Consider the following 16133-nt stretch of genomic DNA (forward strand, 5'->3'; position numbering starts at 1 on the left):
TTAACAGAATCATTGATGTGGGGGTCTTTCTAGTTCCAAATAGAAACTGGAAAGACCCCCAGTTTCTATTTTGTTGGCACTAGTGGGGTTCATTGACAGTTGGGAAGACATTTTGTAAGGGCCTCAAGGTCAGGAATCGACCTTGAGATCGAATCCCGACAATAAACTTTATCTATAGTGGGGCACTCTCTCTACCTCTACACCAGTGATGCCCCTTTCTGTTTACCATTTGTCTTCCGTGCTCTCTGTTGCCCACATAATGAGGACACTGAGTGCAGGACAACCCCTTCATCTGGGATCAATTTAGTAAAGCAGGCAGGCCATGTGGCCTTTTCTGACTATGCTCAGCATAATGACAGGCTTTCAAGCAGTAATGTCTTTGTTTTGGATGGGTCTGTTTGTTTTCCTCCTCCACTCAGATGCAGATTTCAGAGGGGGTGCATCTCAGAAGGCCTATTTTTGCCCCTCATTTTTGGGTCCTTGGAGTTTCCGTCCCGTTTGAAGTTTACTCATTTAATTAAAACTTAGGATTGACGATCATGGATGTGGCTGAGAAGGCCATGCAGAATGCCATCTTTGCACGAGCAGCGGTTGGCCTTCGATGCCAGAAACCCCAAATCTGTACCACTGTTTACCATTTCTCCCATATTGGGCTTTTACATGAACCAAGCTAGGTATATGGAGTCACAGCCCATCAATCTTCTCTATGAAGAGGAATGTGAGAATGAAGATTGAAAACTCATCAAGAGGTTTTTTACATGTGTTTGTAAAAGCCCTAATGATTTGTTGATTTTGTTTATTTATTGCCTTATAGTAAATTTCTCACCGCAGTATAACACATTCCTCATTTCTCACTACAAGACGAGCAAAGTGAGCCTCAGAGAAACTCAAAATCTTTTAAAAGCTCCACCGCATCAGTTAAAGTTCACAAGAGTTCAATTAGAATCAGACTGAATGACTACGGTTGCCAGGATTGATTCTCTTCTCACCTCATAGAACTCTGTCAGCACGCGTGAGGTAAGACTGACCAATAAAACAATAACAAAAGCTATCACGATAAAGATGCATTCTATGCAAAATGCGTCCAGTAGTTCCTGTCAATGAACTTTGATCCGGATAATTTAGGAAGTGTGCAACATCACAATCACAGAGGCCCACTTGGAAGTACTATTTAGTACAAAGGTTCAATTTAAGTTTCTTAGTCTACATATCTGACCAATTTAGTGGACTCCACCTGACATCACAAAGCCCTAATGATTATAATCAATGACAAAAAGCAGGAACACTGATTCACCATCAACATTAAACATGTTGGACATGGGCCATAAAGCTCCTGCCTACCACTTAAAAGCAGGAAACAAATTGAACCCTCTGGTTGATTACAGTTTGTGTTGCACATACTTCCCATTCAAAAGGAGCATGACTCTTTGAACTGAAATGCACATGGGTTGTGTGAAGTAATCATATCAAAGGGTAGATAGTTTATGCATGTTCTGAATGGTCACATAAGAGCCACGAAGAAAAACATGTCAAAATGGGTCAGACTGATGGAAGATGACATAAGTGCATGTTCACACAATAAAATCTGTGGCTCTTTAAAGGCATTGGCGGTGTTCAGTCTTATGGAACATATTAAAGCTCCAAATACATGTTCATCTATGAAATGAGCTTGGGCAGCACTTCGGATGTGAAGTACCAGGCAATAACTTGGACACATTATAACTGGAAACAGAAACCTAGACATGTCTCCTGCATAAAAACATCAGTGTTTCTGTATGGTTAAGCAATGTTTTTCTTATGAAGTATCAAGTGTGATCATACCCATTTGACCTCTGATCCCTTGCTTAAAGCCTGTATTTGTGCTGATTTTTGCTGGAACTTCAATGACCTTAGTGACACATGTGGTGAGCCTTTACAAATACCAAGTATACTTGATATGGGCAGGACTTGCTCAAGATGTGCTTGCAGCTGTGGGAAATGGCAGCAGTCAACCTTTCCTCAAGTTGGCTGAATTCTTAGTTTGATTTCAGTCATCAGAAGTACAAATCTAACTACATGGTGGTCCATCAGCTGAACTGCTTTTGTTTTCCCAAAAATATCCTCCATTTCTTGTTTCCAATGATAGTTTTACAGCACAAATTCTAGGGCTGTTGTAAACAAATATTGCAGTATTTTTTTTAATCCAATTATTGTAACAATAATTGGATTAAAAAAAAGATAAAGCAAAACATTGGTAAATCTATCACATATCAACATTGGTCCAAATTTTCACAGTTGACCTTCCCTGACAATAACTTTTCTGTACTTTAGAAAATTAACCCATAACAATCAGTGATTCTTGAGAAATGGGACAAAATGGGTTTAAATTTCCCCCCCAAATTTTCAAGTTATTCTTCAAGCTTATGTATAAAAATGACAAATAATGTTTTGGAAATGTAAAGATGTTAAGGTATAGGCTCCCAGTTGCAACATGTTTTTTGAAAATTACATTTTTAATGGACCTGACTCAGAACTTTGTCATCACCATCTAAATAAATAAATAAATAAATAATAATAATAATAATAATAATAATAATAATAATAATCACCCTATTAGTGATATTTTTACTCATGAGGTTCATGAAATCTTTACAGTTCACTAAAATTAACATTTATTTCACAAAACTTCATCAAGATATTGCAAATTATCAGTTATGGTGTTGACACATCATGGTTGTGACAAGCAACTTTAGAATAAAACAGAAGAAAAAAATAAAGAATAACATAAGTTAACCAGAGCTTCCTAGCCCTCTTAGCAAAGGAAGAGAAAAGAAGAGGTCATGGGGTCCTCAGAAGTTTTGATGCCCCCCAATAATGCCTGATTACTTCTTTTTTTACATTCTTTTTGGTTGTCTGTCCAAAAAACTTTGGACAAATTTCAATTGAGTCAGACAATATATAAAAATAACTTTTAATTCAATTTATTGATAGTTTTGTAATTATTTATTTGAATAGTTATACGTAATTGTCATAATATATTAACTTAATATTCCTTTAATTGTTTTAAATGATTATGTTTTGAGTTCTGCTCCAGGATTTTAAAGACACCACCCACCTACTACAATGTTTGAAATAAAAAGTATTCAGCAAGCACCAGGAAAACGTACATTGTTGTGCTCACATGGCCCAGGTTAGTTTAGTCAGATATTTGAAAAAATTATATTTTGTGTATATTTTATTCAAATTTTGTGCTTTATCCGTAGTACCTGTTTTGGTCCTCCTCAAGAATCACTGTTCACTTTCCAAGTTAACCTGAAGAAAAGTTATACAAAAATCATCATTTCAGCCCTAATAAATTCCTGTCTTTTTCCAACCTGTTGTAATCATTGACCATAATTATACTACTGTGAACTGTCAGGCTTCATTGTTCTCATAAATCCTGAATAGGCATATACAAGTTTGTGTGAGAGTGTGTCTAAAAATAGAGTTGTAGTTGTATATACTGCAGACACTGTTACAAGGTGCAGCAGATGAGCTCTGTGTGTGTTTGTGTTTATGCAGATGAATGCACAAATTTGTGTATTCCCTCAAGTTATCCAACCAGTTTATTTTGCCGTGCAATAGAGAATGAATTCCAAGAAGCACAAGAACTGCTTTGAAGTCCTCTTTTATGCCAACATGCGTGGACATCTGGTGAAGGTCATCTGAGTGTTAAAGAATAAATGGCAATACATCTGTTACTTTGCTGTGCAGTTACAAGAATAATTGTGTTTGAGTTAAAAAGGGAAGTAATGGTAATCAAAAGTGCTGATGGAAAAAAATTTGCACTTTTTTGTGACAGTTGAATGAAAACTATTAGTTTATACAAATTCCCCTAACCATGAAGCTGCTCCCACCCTTTTTCATTGAGAACCACACAACATTTCATATGTAGTCCTAGAACCTTTTTATTATCAATTTTTATTATTTTATTTCTATATTGAATAATTCTCTGTTAATGTTCAAAGCATGAGACCTAACTCCTGCTCTAAATCTCTCCTGTCTGCCGTGTTCCTTGGTTTTTCCTAAACTAATGTTCTGAACAAATCTTCAAGGAACATCTGTTGATTACTGATTAATTATAATTTGGTTGTAATGTGAGCAATTTCCAAAAGGTATGAAAACTTTTGCAAGAAATTGTCTGATTAAATGTCCTATTTGGCTTTCTTGGCACTAATGTGAGCCTGTGGGAACTCTTTGAAAAAAACTAGAGCCTTGTTATGGGTGGCCAAGAGGAAAATCAGTTCTCTTGTTCTGTTCTAATGACAAAGAATGTTTTGGAGGAATTGTAAGTAAAACTGGGTTCTTCCTGTTTCTTGTACTGCTGACTCGACACTCTGTATGTGAACATGTTATTCTTTTTTGTGGCGACATCTTTTCTGATAATTTTTCCTCTGGCCAGTGTAAACAGCAGAGTACATGATGAGGTTTACCCTGTAAGATGGTGCTAAATTTTACGAGTCAAGTAGAAATAAACCCTCAGAGAGGGAAGCGCACAGCGAGACTTATGTAAGTGTTTTAAAGGAAGATCCAGGTAAAAAAAAATGTTTTTCTTAAATCAACTCTAAAGATGTAATATTTTAAAGAATTAAACATTTACTCTAGTGTTATATGATGTCCACAAGCTCCTGACTGTGAGAAGTTTACCATCAATACTCTTATCACATCACATATTGGGTCCACTCCACACTTGAGCGAAAAAAAAACTGATTAATACCAATGATGGTTCCAGTAATAGACTACTTCACTAAAATTAGGAGTTTCTGCATCCTGGACTGATGGATATGTCCATTCATGTCAGGGCTAAATATGTCACTGTTCTCATCTGTAGATGTATGGGCGTTACACCCAGGAACTTGGGGTGTACGCCAAAGAGGAGGCAGCCCGACTGAGGGAGAGCGGGCAGAAGCGCTCTATCAGTGAGCGCAGCCGGACCCTGGACCTGCTGGAGTACAAGGGACGCTGCGCCAAGTGCCGCAGTAAGTACAAGCAAGCAACTCCTATTGGTCAGAATGTGGTCCATGTGAAGCTGCAGAAGTAATCTTTAAATTCAGAGTAAGTGTTGTAGCTTTTATCTACAGACATTTTTTTTCCCTTTTGGTTAAAAGACAGTTTGAATTGATTCTTATCAGGGTCTTCACATCAGCACCTGCAGAACGTAGCTGCTCTGACTATCATGTTTCAATAATCAGGTCTGCTGTGCAAAAGTGAGTGGCCTTCACAACTGAAAAAGCTCATTTAACATTATATTTAGAGAAACTGTCAGTCCAGTGATTGGACCACTCTTAATAAGATTCAGACCTAAGACTGCAGTGATGTCATTGAGGGTTTGTAATGAAGGCCTTTTAATTTCAACATGGTGCCTCTTTTTTAATAATTATTCTCTTCCAGTGTCAATATCACAGGATATTGATTATTTTTTAAACCATTTATTGAAAAAATATGAGTCAAAAATGTGTATAAACACAGATTAGAGCATAGGTCTGACACTGTGCATCTCTCATCACTGCCTGATTGTTTTCATTACTTTGGTGATAGAATTACAATGCTGGAACCTCCTTTTTTTGAGTCTGAACTGGATGTGGTTCTCAAAGATCATTGCTTAGGAAGCTCAGACTGTCCTGGACAACGGATCAAAAAACTATAAATTAAGCAGCATCAGACAATCATCATAACCAGAATTTCTTCTTCGTAGTCTGTCAGCATCACGTGAACATTCAGAGCCCTGCAGTGAACAGGGGATTCACATGAATTGTCCTTCACCCTTCTCTGGTTTGTTAGTAGTGAAAACAAGGGTGTGTGTATGAGAGCAAGTGTGTGAGATTGAGTTACAAAACGAAGTGAGCTAACGCAGAACACACAACAGGAAAATATAGACTGTAAATGGGAGTTGGAGGAATTCTTTGAGATTCATGTGGCAGATGAGAAAAGGTTTCTGATTTCACCTTGCTCGATAACTCTGGAGTGTTCCTCACAAGTATGTCTAACTTTTAAGACAAAACACACTGTTCAACTACCCCTACAAGATGTAAAATCTGGAATATTTCTCTTGTGTTACGAAATAATTTAACCCTACAGCATCATCAAGACGTTATTCAGTTTATAGCTAATATCAGTTGTCAACGTCAAGTTTTAAAAACTTGACACTTTTAAAAACAGGATAAAACTGCACCAAAGTGTTGTACAAATATAGTAACACAATAAAATAAACTGACAAAAGAGAAAATGAAACCAAAACATCACAACACAAAAGTTAGAATATCAGGTCTCAATTAAATGCTAATGAATAAAAATAAGTTTTAAGAAGCTTATCATCAGCAATATTAAGCTGATAATCATAACAGCTTCTTATATGAAGAATCTGTGATCAGCTCTGATCTGGAATAGAAGCAACAATGGAGAAAGCCCCGTTTAATTGACCTCACCTCGTTTTGCTAATTTTTCTAAATAAAGAAATCCCAGAGTTTGCCAGAATATACAACTCATCGGCCTGGTGTCACTTCTCATTCTGTGACAGTAGAGAGCCCTCTAGTGTCGTCAAAGCATAACTGCAGGCAGCTTGAAGAGCATTTTGTCCCAATAAGCAGATTTGTGTGTATGAGTGTCCTCTGTTCTCATCTTCCTAATGAGCTTCAGTGTTGTTTTTTTCTGGTAGCTGATGAATCGGTCTTCCATTACTCCAGCAGCTCTTGTACTCTTCAGATGAATCAGAACACCGGTCGAGGTATCAGTGATTTAATTGATTAGCTCTGCAGGCCGCCGTAATTATGAGAGATGTTGTTTGAACAGCAGTTTAGCCTTATGCTCACATGTATGCCTGCAAGAGAAAAAGGCAGAGATGAATACACTGCAAGGGAGAGCCGTTAAACATGCTGTAGAGGATGGAAGTACTTGGCAATCTGACACTTTCTGACTCATTTTATGAGCTGCAGACAATGTGTTGCATGTGTACAAACAAATAGAAACACATTTCTTACAGGAGGCCCATATGTATCTATATTTCATTCATAACACACACTCACACATGCACGCAGTCTTGCTCATTCATTGCGGTGTAATGATGCTGAATGCTGCAGCCAATGGCATTGTCAGCATATCATCAGCCATCTCTGTCCCCAAGGATGCTGGCATCTTTTCAGCTGTCTTCAGTGTATGAGAGAGATATAGAACGGGAGAGTGGGGCAGTACAAGCTGTACCAGCCCCACTCTAGATTTTCTTCTCAGTCAAACGCAGAGACAGTGGAGCAGCTTGAGCAACAGGTATCATGTCTGTAGTTATTGCCAGCTATGTCACAGATTGCCGATGAGTCACAGCTGACTCATGGCAGTTCACACGACTATCGTCTGTTAATATGTAAACACGATCAGTTTGGATATTGTTACTTTGGAGAAATAAATAAGAATATTCTGATTATTAGCAGCTTCTAATCAAAGAACTTGGCTTTTCAAGTGTTAAAGCAATAAGTCAAGAGTTTTCAGTGAAATTAGTCAATAGCTTTATGATATTGCTCGTCAATAAAATATCATATTGTGGTTAGTTTTTCTATTTTAGTTTCTTTTCCAAATTCCAGATGTTGGAATTTGATTCTAAATTACAAAATTTATTCTCTCAACTCAAAATTGTGTAGTTGAAACTGAATTGTGCAGTTCAGTCTCAATTTCATAACATTTCTTTTTATTTTCTAGATTCCAATTAGATTCTTATTGAGCAAATAATGTATTACGATATAGTGACTTGTGAGGAGGATTTATTGTTATATCCCTCTTTTTTACCACTTTCATTCCACATAGCGCTCCTTCGTCCCTTGTAGCTATCTCAGGGTTTATAACATGCTTTCAAACTTTTCACAGCATCAAGCTGCAACAGAAACATTCATTCAGTTTGACTTGCAAAGCACAGTTATTCACAACAAATCTTCTTGAGGCAGAGAGAAAACTGGTAAAATTTCCATCTATCCATTGTTTTCATTGCAAGTTAAGTTTATATATATTTTTTTATAATATTCTTTCATGGTGAAAAATGTTCAGATACATTCTTTAAAGCAGACATATTATGTCAAACTTCTAGAAGCAGTGCAAGCATAAAACCCAAACTGGTTTCTGTCAATAAGTTAATGTTTTTTGGTGTCTGGAGATACAATTGGAGTGGAGCTGGTCAGCGGGTTTTACTACCTTCCATACTGTACAATGGCTGCTGGAAAAGACGCGTTTTGTTGACATCCAGGAATAGTTGCTGCTCCTCAATGGTTGTGCAGAAGTCTCGCAAGAGGTACCATTTGTTTTTCAGCCATTTTGTCATGTATATATAAAGTTCAAATACAAGTATTGAATACAAAAGACCCTAAATCAGCTCATTCCAAAAGGAACTTAAAATGAATGATTTCTATACGAAAAATATAATCACAATGTTTTTATGTAGCTCATAGACAATAGGTCTTCTTTTAAAGTTATTTTATGCCTTTAGATATACAATATATGCAGATTGATCTTTTTTGCAAAACTGAATTCCTCCCTGGTTAATTCAAAGCATAAATAAGGAAACTTTTTTTTTTTGAGGTATTAAATGGATTTTTTTCCCCTAAAACAGTCTGACCTCACTAAAACCTGGCAATAACTCTCAGCTGCAAAGCTGAATGATTTTCATCCCCCTCAATGCCTCCATTTGGAGAGCATAAATAAGAAAACAAGTGCCGCAGGAGTGAACATATAGTATTTTCACCAACTGTTGGCTGTTCAACCAGCCGGTGCAGTCTGTGGGGAAAGGCTTGTTGCTGTTTGTGTATTGGACAGCAGGGGGCGGCGTTGACCTTTACAGTGCTGCATTGTGACTGAGGCAGCAGGTGGAGGAGCTCTGGCAGAGATGAAAAGTGGACTTCATGGAGGAAGTGGGATCCTGGCAGGGCTTCTCTTCCTCTGCGGATGAGTTTTTTTTATTGGTGTATGTCTGAGTATAATCTCTGAGCATTCAGGAGCATCCACTCAGCTTTCCTTTTCACAGTGCATCAATGGATCCTTCACAAATACTGGATATGAATTTAGATATTATTCTATATTTTGTGAAGAGATTCATCTTAAAGGGATGGCAGTATTTATCCGTGAAAATTGTTCAGTTTGAAAATCAGATGTGACTTTTTTGTACTTTTGTTCTAAAAGTGGAAGGCATGAAATTCTGAAGATACCAGGAAAAAATAGATCCACACACAAAAGGTATAATCATTGCTAGTGTGCAGCCGTAGAATGTAACTCACTGCGACGCCACAATTGAAATCCCAGGTAAGCTTTCTTTAGTGAGAGGATTATACTTGCCAAGACAAATCCACATCAGCTTCAGTTTGTTTTCTTTCTTATATATATATATCTATATATATCTATATATATATATCTATATATAGATATATATATCTATATATTTTTTTTTTTTTTTTTTTTTTTCTTGTAAATGGAGAAGATACCATTTAAAATCAGTTAGTCAAGGTCCTGAGGTTTTAAGGCATGATGATCTTTATCAACAACATGGATTCAAGGTATAACTGTTCTAAATTAAACCTTGAACAAAGAAGTGCCACATGATCTAAGAGAATTTAAAGCAGAAAACCAACTGTTCTTTCTGTTGCTATAATAACATTGTTATTATTGATTCCCTCTCTTTAGTGGGAATCCTGCAACACAAAGTCTGAATGAAATGTCTGCTTGTGTGCAGCTAAGTTTTTTTCTGTATCAGTGGTGTTTACAGTTTGCTTTAAGTTGTTTGTGGCAAGTTAAGATGTTAAAAAAAACTTTGCTTTGGTCTTTCTTTCTTCCTCCATAAACGTTGTAATTGAATAAGGAACTTCACTACTCCTTAAAAAGCTATGTTTGATTCATAGATTTAAGCAAAAATATAGAATAAACATTTACTCAATTAAAGTTGCAGTGTAAAATACCATTTTATTTTTGGATGAACTCTGGGAGTCTAATAAGCTGATATTAGTGGCATAATTAGTTAGGCTACCTGCTGAAACCACTTGTTTTCTAGACGAACTGCTTCTGGTTTTCCCAGCTGCAGCTGTAAAACGATTTGTGTTCTTAAGAGTGATAGGTAGCGCTCCTGCAGGTACCATGTCGAGACTGCATGGATCCTGGAGGACTCAAAATATTTCCAAAGAGCCAAAGTGTTCTTTTCTGTAAATTAAAGCTTTCTTTTATCTAACTAACTGGCTTATCTTGATACCAGAATCCAGCATATTCTGCATAGAAAAAAAAAAAAAAACAACCTCTAGCTAACGGTCCCTCCTCTCTCTTCATGTTCATTACTTTGTCCGCATTGCTGCAGAGAATCATTTGTAAGCATGCGAGAGTCAAAATGAAGAATCCTTTCTCAGGCTTGTTGTTCACTGTCCCCCTCTTCCATGCTTCACCTCCCAGGGGCAACACACTCTTAACACACAGTGTTAGCAGCTGTGTCCATGAGGTAAAAAAATCCACACATCTGCCGTTTCGTTTTCTGTCCCCTGACTCATTCCTCCTCTCACTTTCAATCCACCTTGCACTGATATGTCATATAATTGGCTCCAAGATGACACGCACACACGTTTCACCTCAACAGGTGTGATGTCAGCAGGAGCTCAGCATGGCACCACATGTTGCCATGGTGACCGTCAGGCACCAAGCGACCAATGGCGCTCACATGCTTTCGTGTTCATCTCTTTTTTTTTCTTCATTTTTTTTTTACTTATCTTTTTGCCTTCATCACATTTCTTGTGGTTGTTGCTTTGTTCCTGTCTGTGTTCCTTCACATATCTTTCTTTGATAATGAATGAAAATGTCAGGCCAGAAAACCACAATCACACTGCCTACGTTAATAAACTAGTCCAGAACACTGGGTAAAATACTGCTGTGATTTTATGATCCATTAAGTACATCTGATTAAGTGTTGCATCTAAAGTAGCAACTGTTTTTCTCTTGATTGAAACATACTGATCTGTGACTTTGAAACTGAAGTATGTAGTTGTAAAAGCTCTTTTGTTTTACAGTCATAAAGGAGGGTTTCCTGTGTTTTATGACTGTGAGAATACATTTTTAAAAAGTTGATTAATTTGAAACTGCTTGTTTTGTGTTGATTTTCAGCCAGATGTTCTGTATTCATTTTTACCCATTTGATTAAAAACTAAATTCCCACACAAAAGACTTTGTGGCTTATTAAGTCATAGCTCTGATAAATGTCAAATGTGCGACAGTGCATGGGACATTTTTTCTTGTTTTGCATGAGTGGCAATTAGTTGATTATCTGATCTGAAAACATTAACCTGACCTGTGATTGAAGAACACATTTAGCTCCACCATGTGCATTCAATGAGCTTTTCAGCCACGTGTGTCCAGTTGATGGGCGCGTGTTTGTTATGCTCCGTCTGACGCATGACCGGGGTGTTAAAGTGTCATTCACATGGAGGCACCAGCCAAGTCCAGGAAACAAGACATGTATTCTACAAGGACAGAAAAAACTGCTAACATATTCATGGCTGAATGTCCAGACCAGTTCACTCTGAAAGCAGACCAGATGTGGGGAATGGTTTGATTGCTGGGGAAACATTCTGTTGGAGAATCAAAACTTCTGTTTCCTCAAAGACTGTTGTGCTTGAGCATGTTGCAGTGAACCTATCCCGATTACATTACATGGTGCTGCAAACAGCATTTTAACTCTGACTTTCAACATATATAATCTTCCTATGGTGTAATGAGAGGTTAGACCAGTCACCCCAACATTCGTCACCAGAGAGACTCACTTGGTCGCCAAAGTTATTGAGTTGCTAAAGCCACCGGGAGCTGTTTTAAAAAATAATCCTGCATCTTGGTAGAATTCCTCACAATCTGTCAAAACAACAGGACTCTGAGGGTGAATAATGAGGGAGAGCAGGGTGAGATGGAGCATGCAGCCAGGAGGAAGGGTGGTGTATGGATTGTTCCTTTAACTTAATTATAAAGTGGTGAAGGGATAATTGATTTCGAGTTTAACCAGATTAATTTAGCTTTTAGATCAACTTCTGGAAATATTTTTTGTATCATGGTGTTGAGCTCAAACTGCAGTACTACCCAGACGAGCAATTGGCAGGAGTTGCAGTGAAAACAAATTAATGCCTTGATGAAGTGCAGTTTGGGCCACAGATCAGAGGGACTGCAGTTTTCCAATGTGGCGCTGAGGTTACTGTAAATCACTTACCTCATTGCTGTTGATGGGCTTTACTGCAGCTGCTGCCATAAACGGTGGAGTTTTATTAATGCTATGATTAATTTTTATGTGTTTGGATTGTGATATCAGCAAATGCTTCATACAGGGTAATTCCTCGCTGTAAAACTAAAGCTTATTCATCAAAGGCCTCAACTTAGAACTTAGATGTTACTTTGATACTAACTTTTTAAAGTCCAGTTTCAACCTTGTTCTATCTGTTGTATGTCTCATTTCGTTACCTTCTCCTGCTAAACTGATTTGTTTCATTAAATCTTTGTTTCATCTTCCTGATATCAGTAATCTTAATCTTAATCTCACTTTCTGTCTTTTTCCAACCTCACTGACCTCTCCTTCACTTTTTCTTGTTTGCTCTTGCCACTCAGCTCTCTTCACTTCCCTCTTGGATGACAATCCATCAGCTTTTCTTTTCCTCCTCTTAGGCTGTGTGCAAGCTGAAGCATAAGGGTTACTCTGCGCCTGCTGCTCCATCCATTTGAGTCCCATGTTTTGAGTTATTACTCTCTGATTCTCAGTGAGACCAGAGCCTGTACACAACTCACTTTCCCCCCATACCTTACTTTGTTTCCAGACTGGGCTGAAAGGTGCAAATGTTTTACCCTTTACATTTATTTTTTTCATAAGTGATGCCAGAGGGAGACGAAGTCTGAGGTTTCTATTTTAAGTCTTTATACATTAGATTTACAAGTAATAGGTTTGCTATTTTTTGCATCAATAATAACTGTACATTAATGATCTGATATTGTGATGGACTGGAGCACAGCCAGTCACTAGAGGGTGTTCAAAACAGCTTTCATATTTATTCATTTTTGTTCAGGTATTCACAAAAATAACATGGTTTGCATGATTTTCCTAATACTTCACTATTTGAGTAGGTGCTCCAGTTATTTGCAAAATTATTCTTACACCTGGAACTTGCATTAAACCAAAAATATTAATTTTTTGTTCATTTGTTTTATGAAGGACCAACACATGTCCAATTTGGAATATGTGGCAAGACTAAAACATTTCTTCTTACATTCTTTCTATTAAATCTAACTGTACTTGAGCAATTTTCCACCAAAGCACTGGTGTACAGTATTTGCTGTGAAGCACAATTCCAAGAATATTGACTTGGAAGAGCTGAATACCAAAGCATGCCACATTTATAGGTTTTTGTTAATAAAAAGGGAAAATGCATGTCCCTTTCTTTCAACCAAAATTAATTGTAAGTCATTGGTGTGCATTGTAAGAACACCAATGACAACATTATCTCTGTTCTCCGTGCATTGCCCCATCACTCTTTTCTGTTACCTATTTCATTTGTTGAACTGCTGCATGTGAACAGGGCCTACATCCATCACAAAGTAATGACATTAGTACTTCACTTTTTTTCCAGCAGTGACGAAATGAAAAATGGAATCATACCCAAGCTGTGTATTGTATAACAATTTCATATGGTTTGTTTGCTCTCCAGGGTCGGGGTACCCGTATGTTTTGGAGGCCCCAGCCCAGGATTTTATCTCTGGTAAACAAACAAAATGTATAACCCCCAATCTGCCTTCATCAACTAAAAATCAAACCCTCAATTTCACCTCTCCGTTACTGCAGCTGCCATGCCACTTCGTCAATAATACGTACTAAATGGTCATTAAGTGTTTCTACACTGCTGTAGTGCTTCCAAACAGTTTCCAGTGCTTTGTGATGTCTTAATCCCCCCACCATTAATTACAGAAAAAGCTCTGCAGACTCGAACTCCAGTGACTGTCTCCGTGCAATAAAGTTTCAAAACACCTCTGTGAAACACACATTATACACTTACAACTTCAGGCTTCTTATTAATCAACAACCAACAGGAAAATACCCCAGTGTGGTTAACATTGATATTTTGCTGCATCAGCAAAGACTAACTCCACCAGGCTGGCCTTATTATTGCTCGCCTCCAGTCCTAATGTATAGTCGGAAACAATGTCTTCATATAGATATGTGGGTGTGTGGCTGGGTGTGCGCGTGTGTGTGTGTGTGCGTTGGTTTGTAATACCTTGTGGGGGCCATTTTCCTGACACATACTACGTTGTGGGGATCCAACGTAGTTCCTGGGGATTAGATTTAGGACTAAAATTCTGCATGTTTGTCCAGCATATATTTATTTTCCTTTCCCCCTCCTTTTATTAGTTGTGTTTAGGTAATCATATATAAGGTGCAGTTTGTAAATTCAAATTTGGTTTTACTTTATTCTTTTATGTATGAGCAAAGAGAACATGGTTAACACATAGGCTATGCATTTTCCTGTCACTTTTGAAAGATGGTGCAGATACGTGGTGTGCCATAGTTTTGCTCTGAGGCTTGGTACAGTAGGTTGTAAAAGTGTAAATCAGCACACTTCAATGTCTGCAGAGGCCTGCAGAACAAAAGTGCTGAGTCTGCAATAGAGAGTACGTGTGTTTGTGATGAGAAGGCGGGGCAAGAAAAGGGCAAACTATGAAATAGAACGCTGGAGAAATGAATGGATGCAAAGCCGTAATGAAAGCATGATTTCAAATGGAGAGAGGTGGGAAAGTTTAACACAGGAAATGAAAGTAAAGAGATGAGTGGAGGAGTTGATTTCAAAAGTCTGGAGAGGAGATTGATTAAATGAATGGCGATGAAAAGAAGGGCAGAAGAGAGAGAATGAAAAAAAGAATTGGGGAGAGTCTGCAATCCATCCTGTGAGGTTTTGTTCACTCGGCTGGAGTCAAGAAATGAAACGATTTCTTCATTTTGATCTTGCTGAACATGTCATACTCATAAGAGGGAGATTAGCAATTATTTAATTATTCTAGCTACACATACACAAATCTGCCCAGATTTGCATATTTAAAAAATCTCGATTTCGATGGAGTTTCCTTCTGACATCAGGAAGGAAAGATGTCAGTTTTACGCATTTTAATACAATTTCAAAAGGATTGAGTCATTTAGTCCTTGGTGTAAAATAGCACCCATAAATTGGAGAACATGTAGGAGCATCACCTATCTGTACTCTATCAAGGTTTGTTGGTCTCTGGCTCGACGGACCAAATTGATATCAAATTCAAACAACCTAAGACATTTAAACACCACACAAAAGGAGAAAGACAAGAGAGTTAAGATTTACTTGCAAGGAGAAACGGAACAGAGCCTCACTTCTGTTACAATCTCCTACCGCCCTGAAGCAAGTTCTGCCACACCCTTCTTTTTTATTTCCTTAGAGGCGATCCCTAGTTACATAGCTTATTTTGTTATCTGTAGTCAGTTACTTAGCATTGCTGTTTCTTCAGTTATTTCTCCTGTTATCTTGAGTGCAAGCACGATGCACCTATGGGCTGATGGTTGAGCTCAGTTCCTGTTAGTTCCTTCTGCTGTAAGACAGGAACTTAAAGCTCACAGAACAATGGGAGAACTTCACACAGTGAACATGAGAACACAGCAAACATAAGATAACATATACCAAATATTTCTAACAAAATCTGTGCGATAGTGGAAGCGTTTCTCACAGCTTCTACCTATGTTCACAGCTCCAGATGTCAATTGGAGAATGTGTGCATGTGCTTTTCTTTCCGATTCCTGCAGTGTTTTCTCCTCACTTTGTGCACCCCTTCAACAGCTGTATTTTCCCTTCTATACCATCAGAATGACTCCATGTACAGGACCTTCAATGTTTTTTTAATTTTGATTTACATTCAGAAAAAAAAGAAAACATCCCTTGAAAATCATTGATACATATCACAGTGGGACTTCCTAAGATGCTTCAGTCTCATTTCCTTCAGCGAATCAGTCCACCACAAACAGGAATAGGGACAAAGAGCTTTGGCAGAGTCCAATCTGCACTGACAAGTCCAACTTTCTGACAGAATATGGTCACGATTCTTCGTTTAGTTATGCAAAATCAAAAAGA

At 37.7% G+C, this 16133-nt stretch overlaps 1 protein-coding gene across 3 annotated transcripts in view; it reads left to right on the top strand.

Moving 5' to 3' along the window:
• LOC129358755 (chloride channel protein 2-like) overlaps window positions 1–16133 on the top strand; it is an 82896-nt gene that overhangs the window by 28331 nt on the left and 38432 nt on the right. For 2 of the 3 annotated variants that reach the window (XM_055027882.1, XM_055027883.1), the window contains exon 2: window positions 4850–4997. In XM_055027882.1, coding sequence (XP_054883857.1) covers window positions 4850–4997 — 148 coding nt within the window. Of the gene's footprint in view, window positions 1–4849; window positions 4998–13697; window positions 13749–16133 lie in introns of all 3 variants that reach the window. The other variant, XM_055027880.1, reaches the window with a different exon arrangement.

Source organism: Poeciliopsis prolifica, unplaced genomic scaffold (genome assembly GCF_027474105.1).
Source record: "Poeciliopsis prolifica strain line A6 unplaced genomic scaffold, Auburn_PproV2 SCAFFOLD004, whole genome shotgun sequence".
Classification (NCBI taxonomy): Eukaryota; Metazoa; Chordata; class Actinopteri; order Cyprinodontiformes; family Poeciliidae; genus Poeciliopsis; species Poeciliopsis prolifica.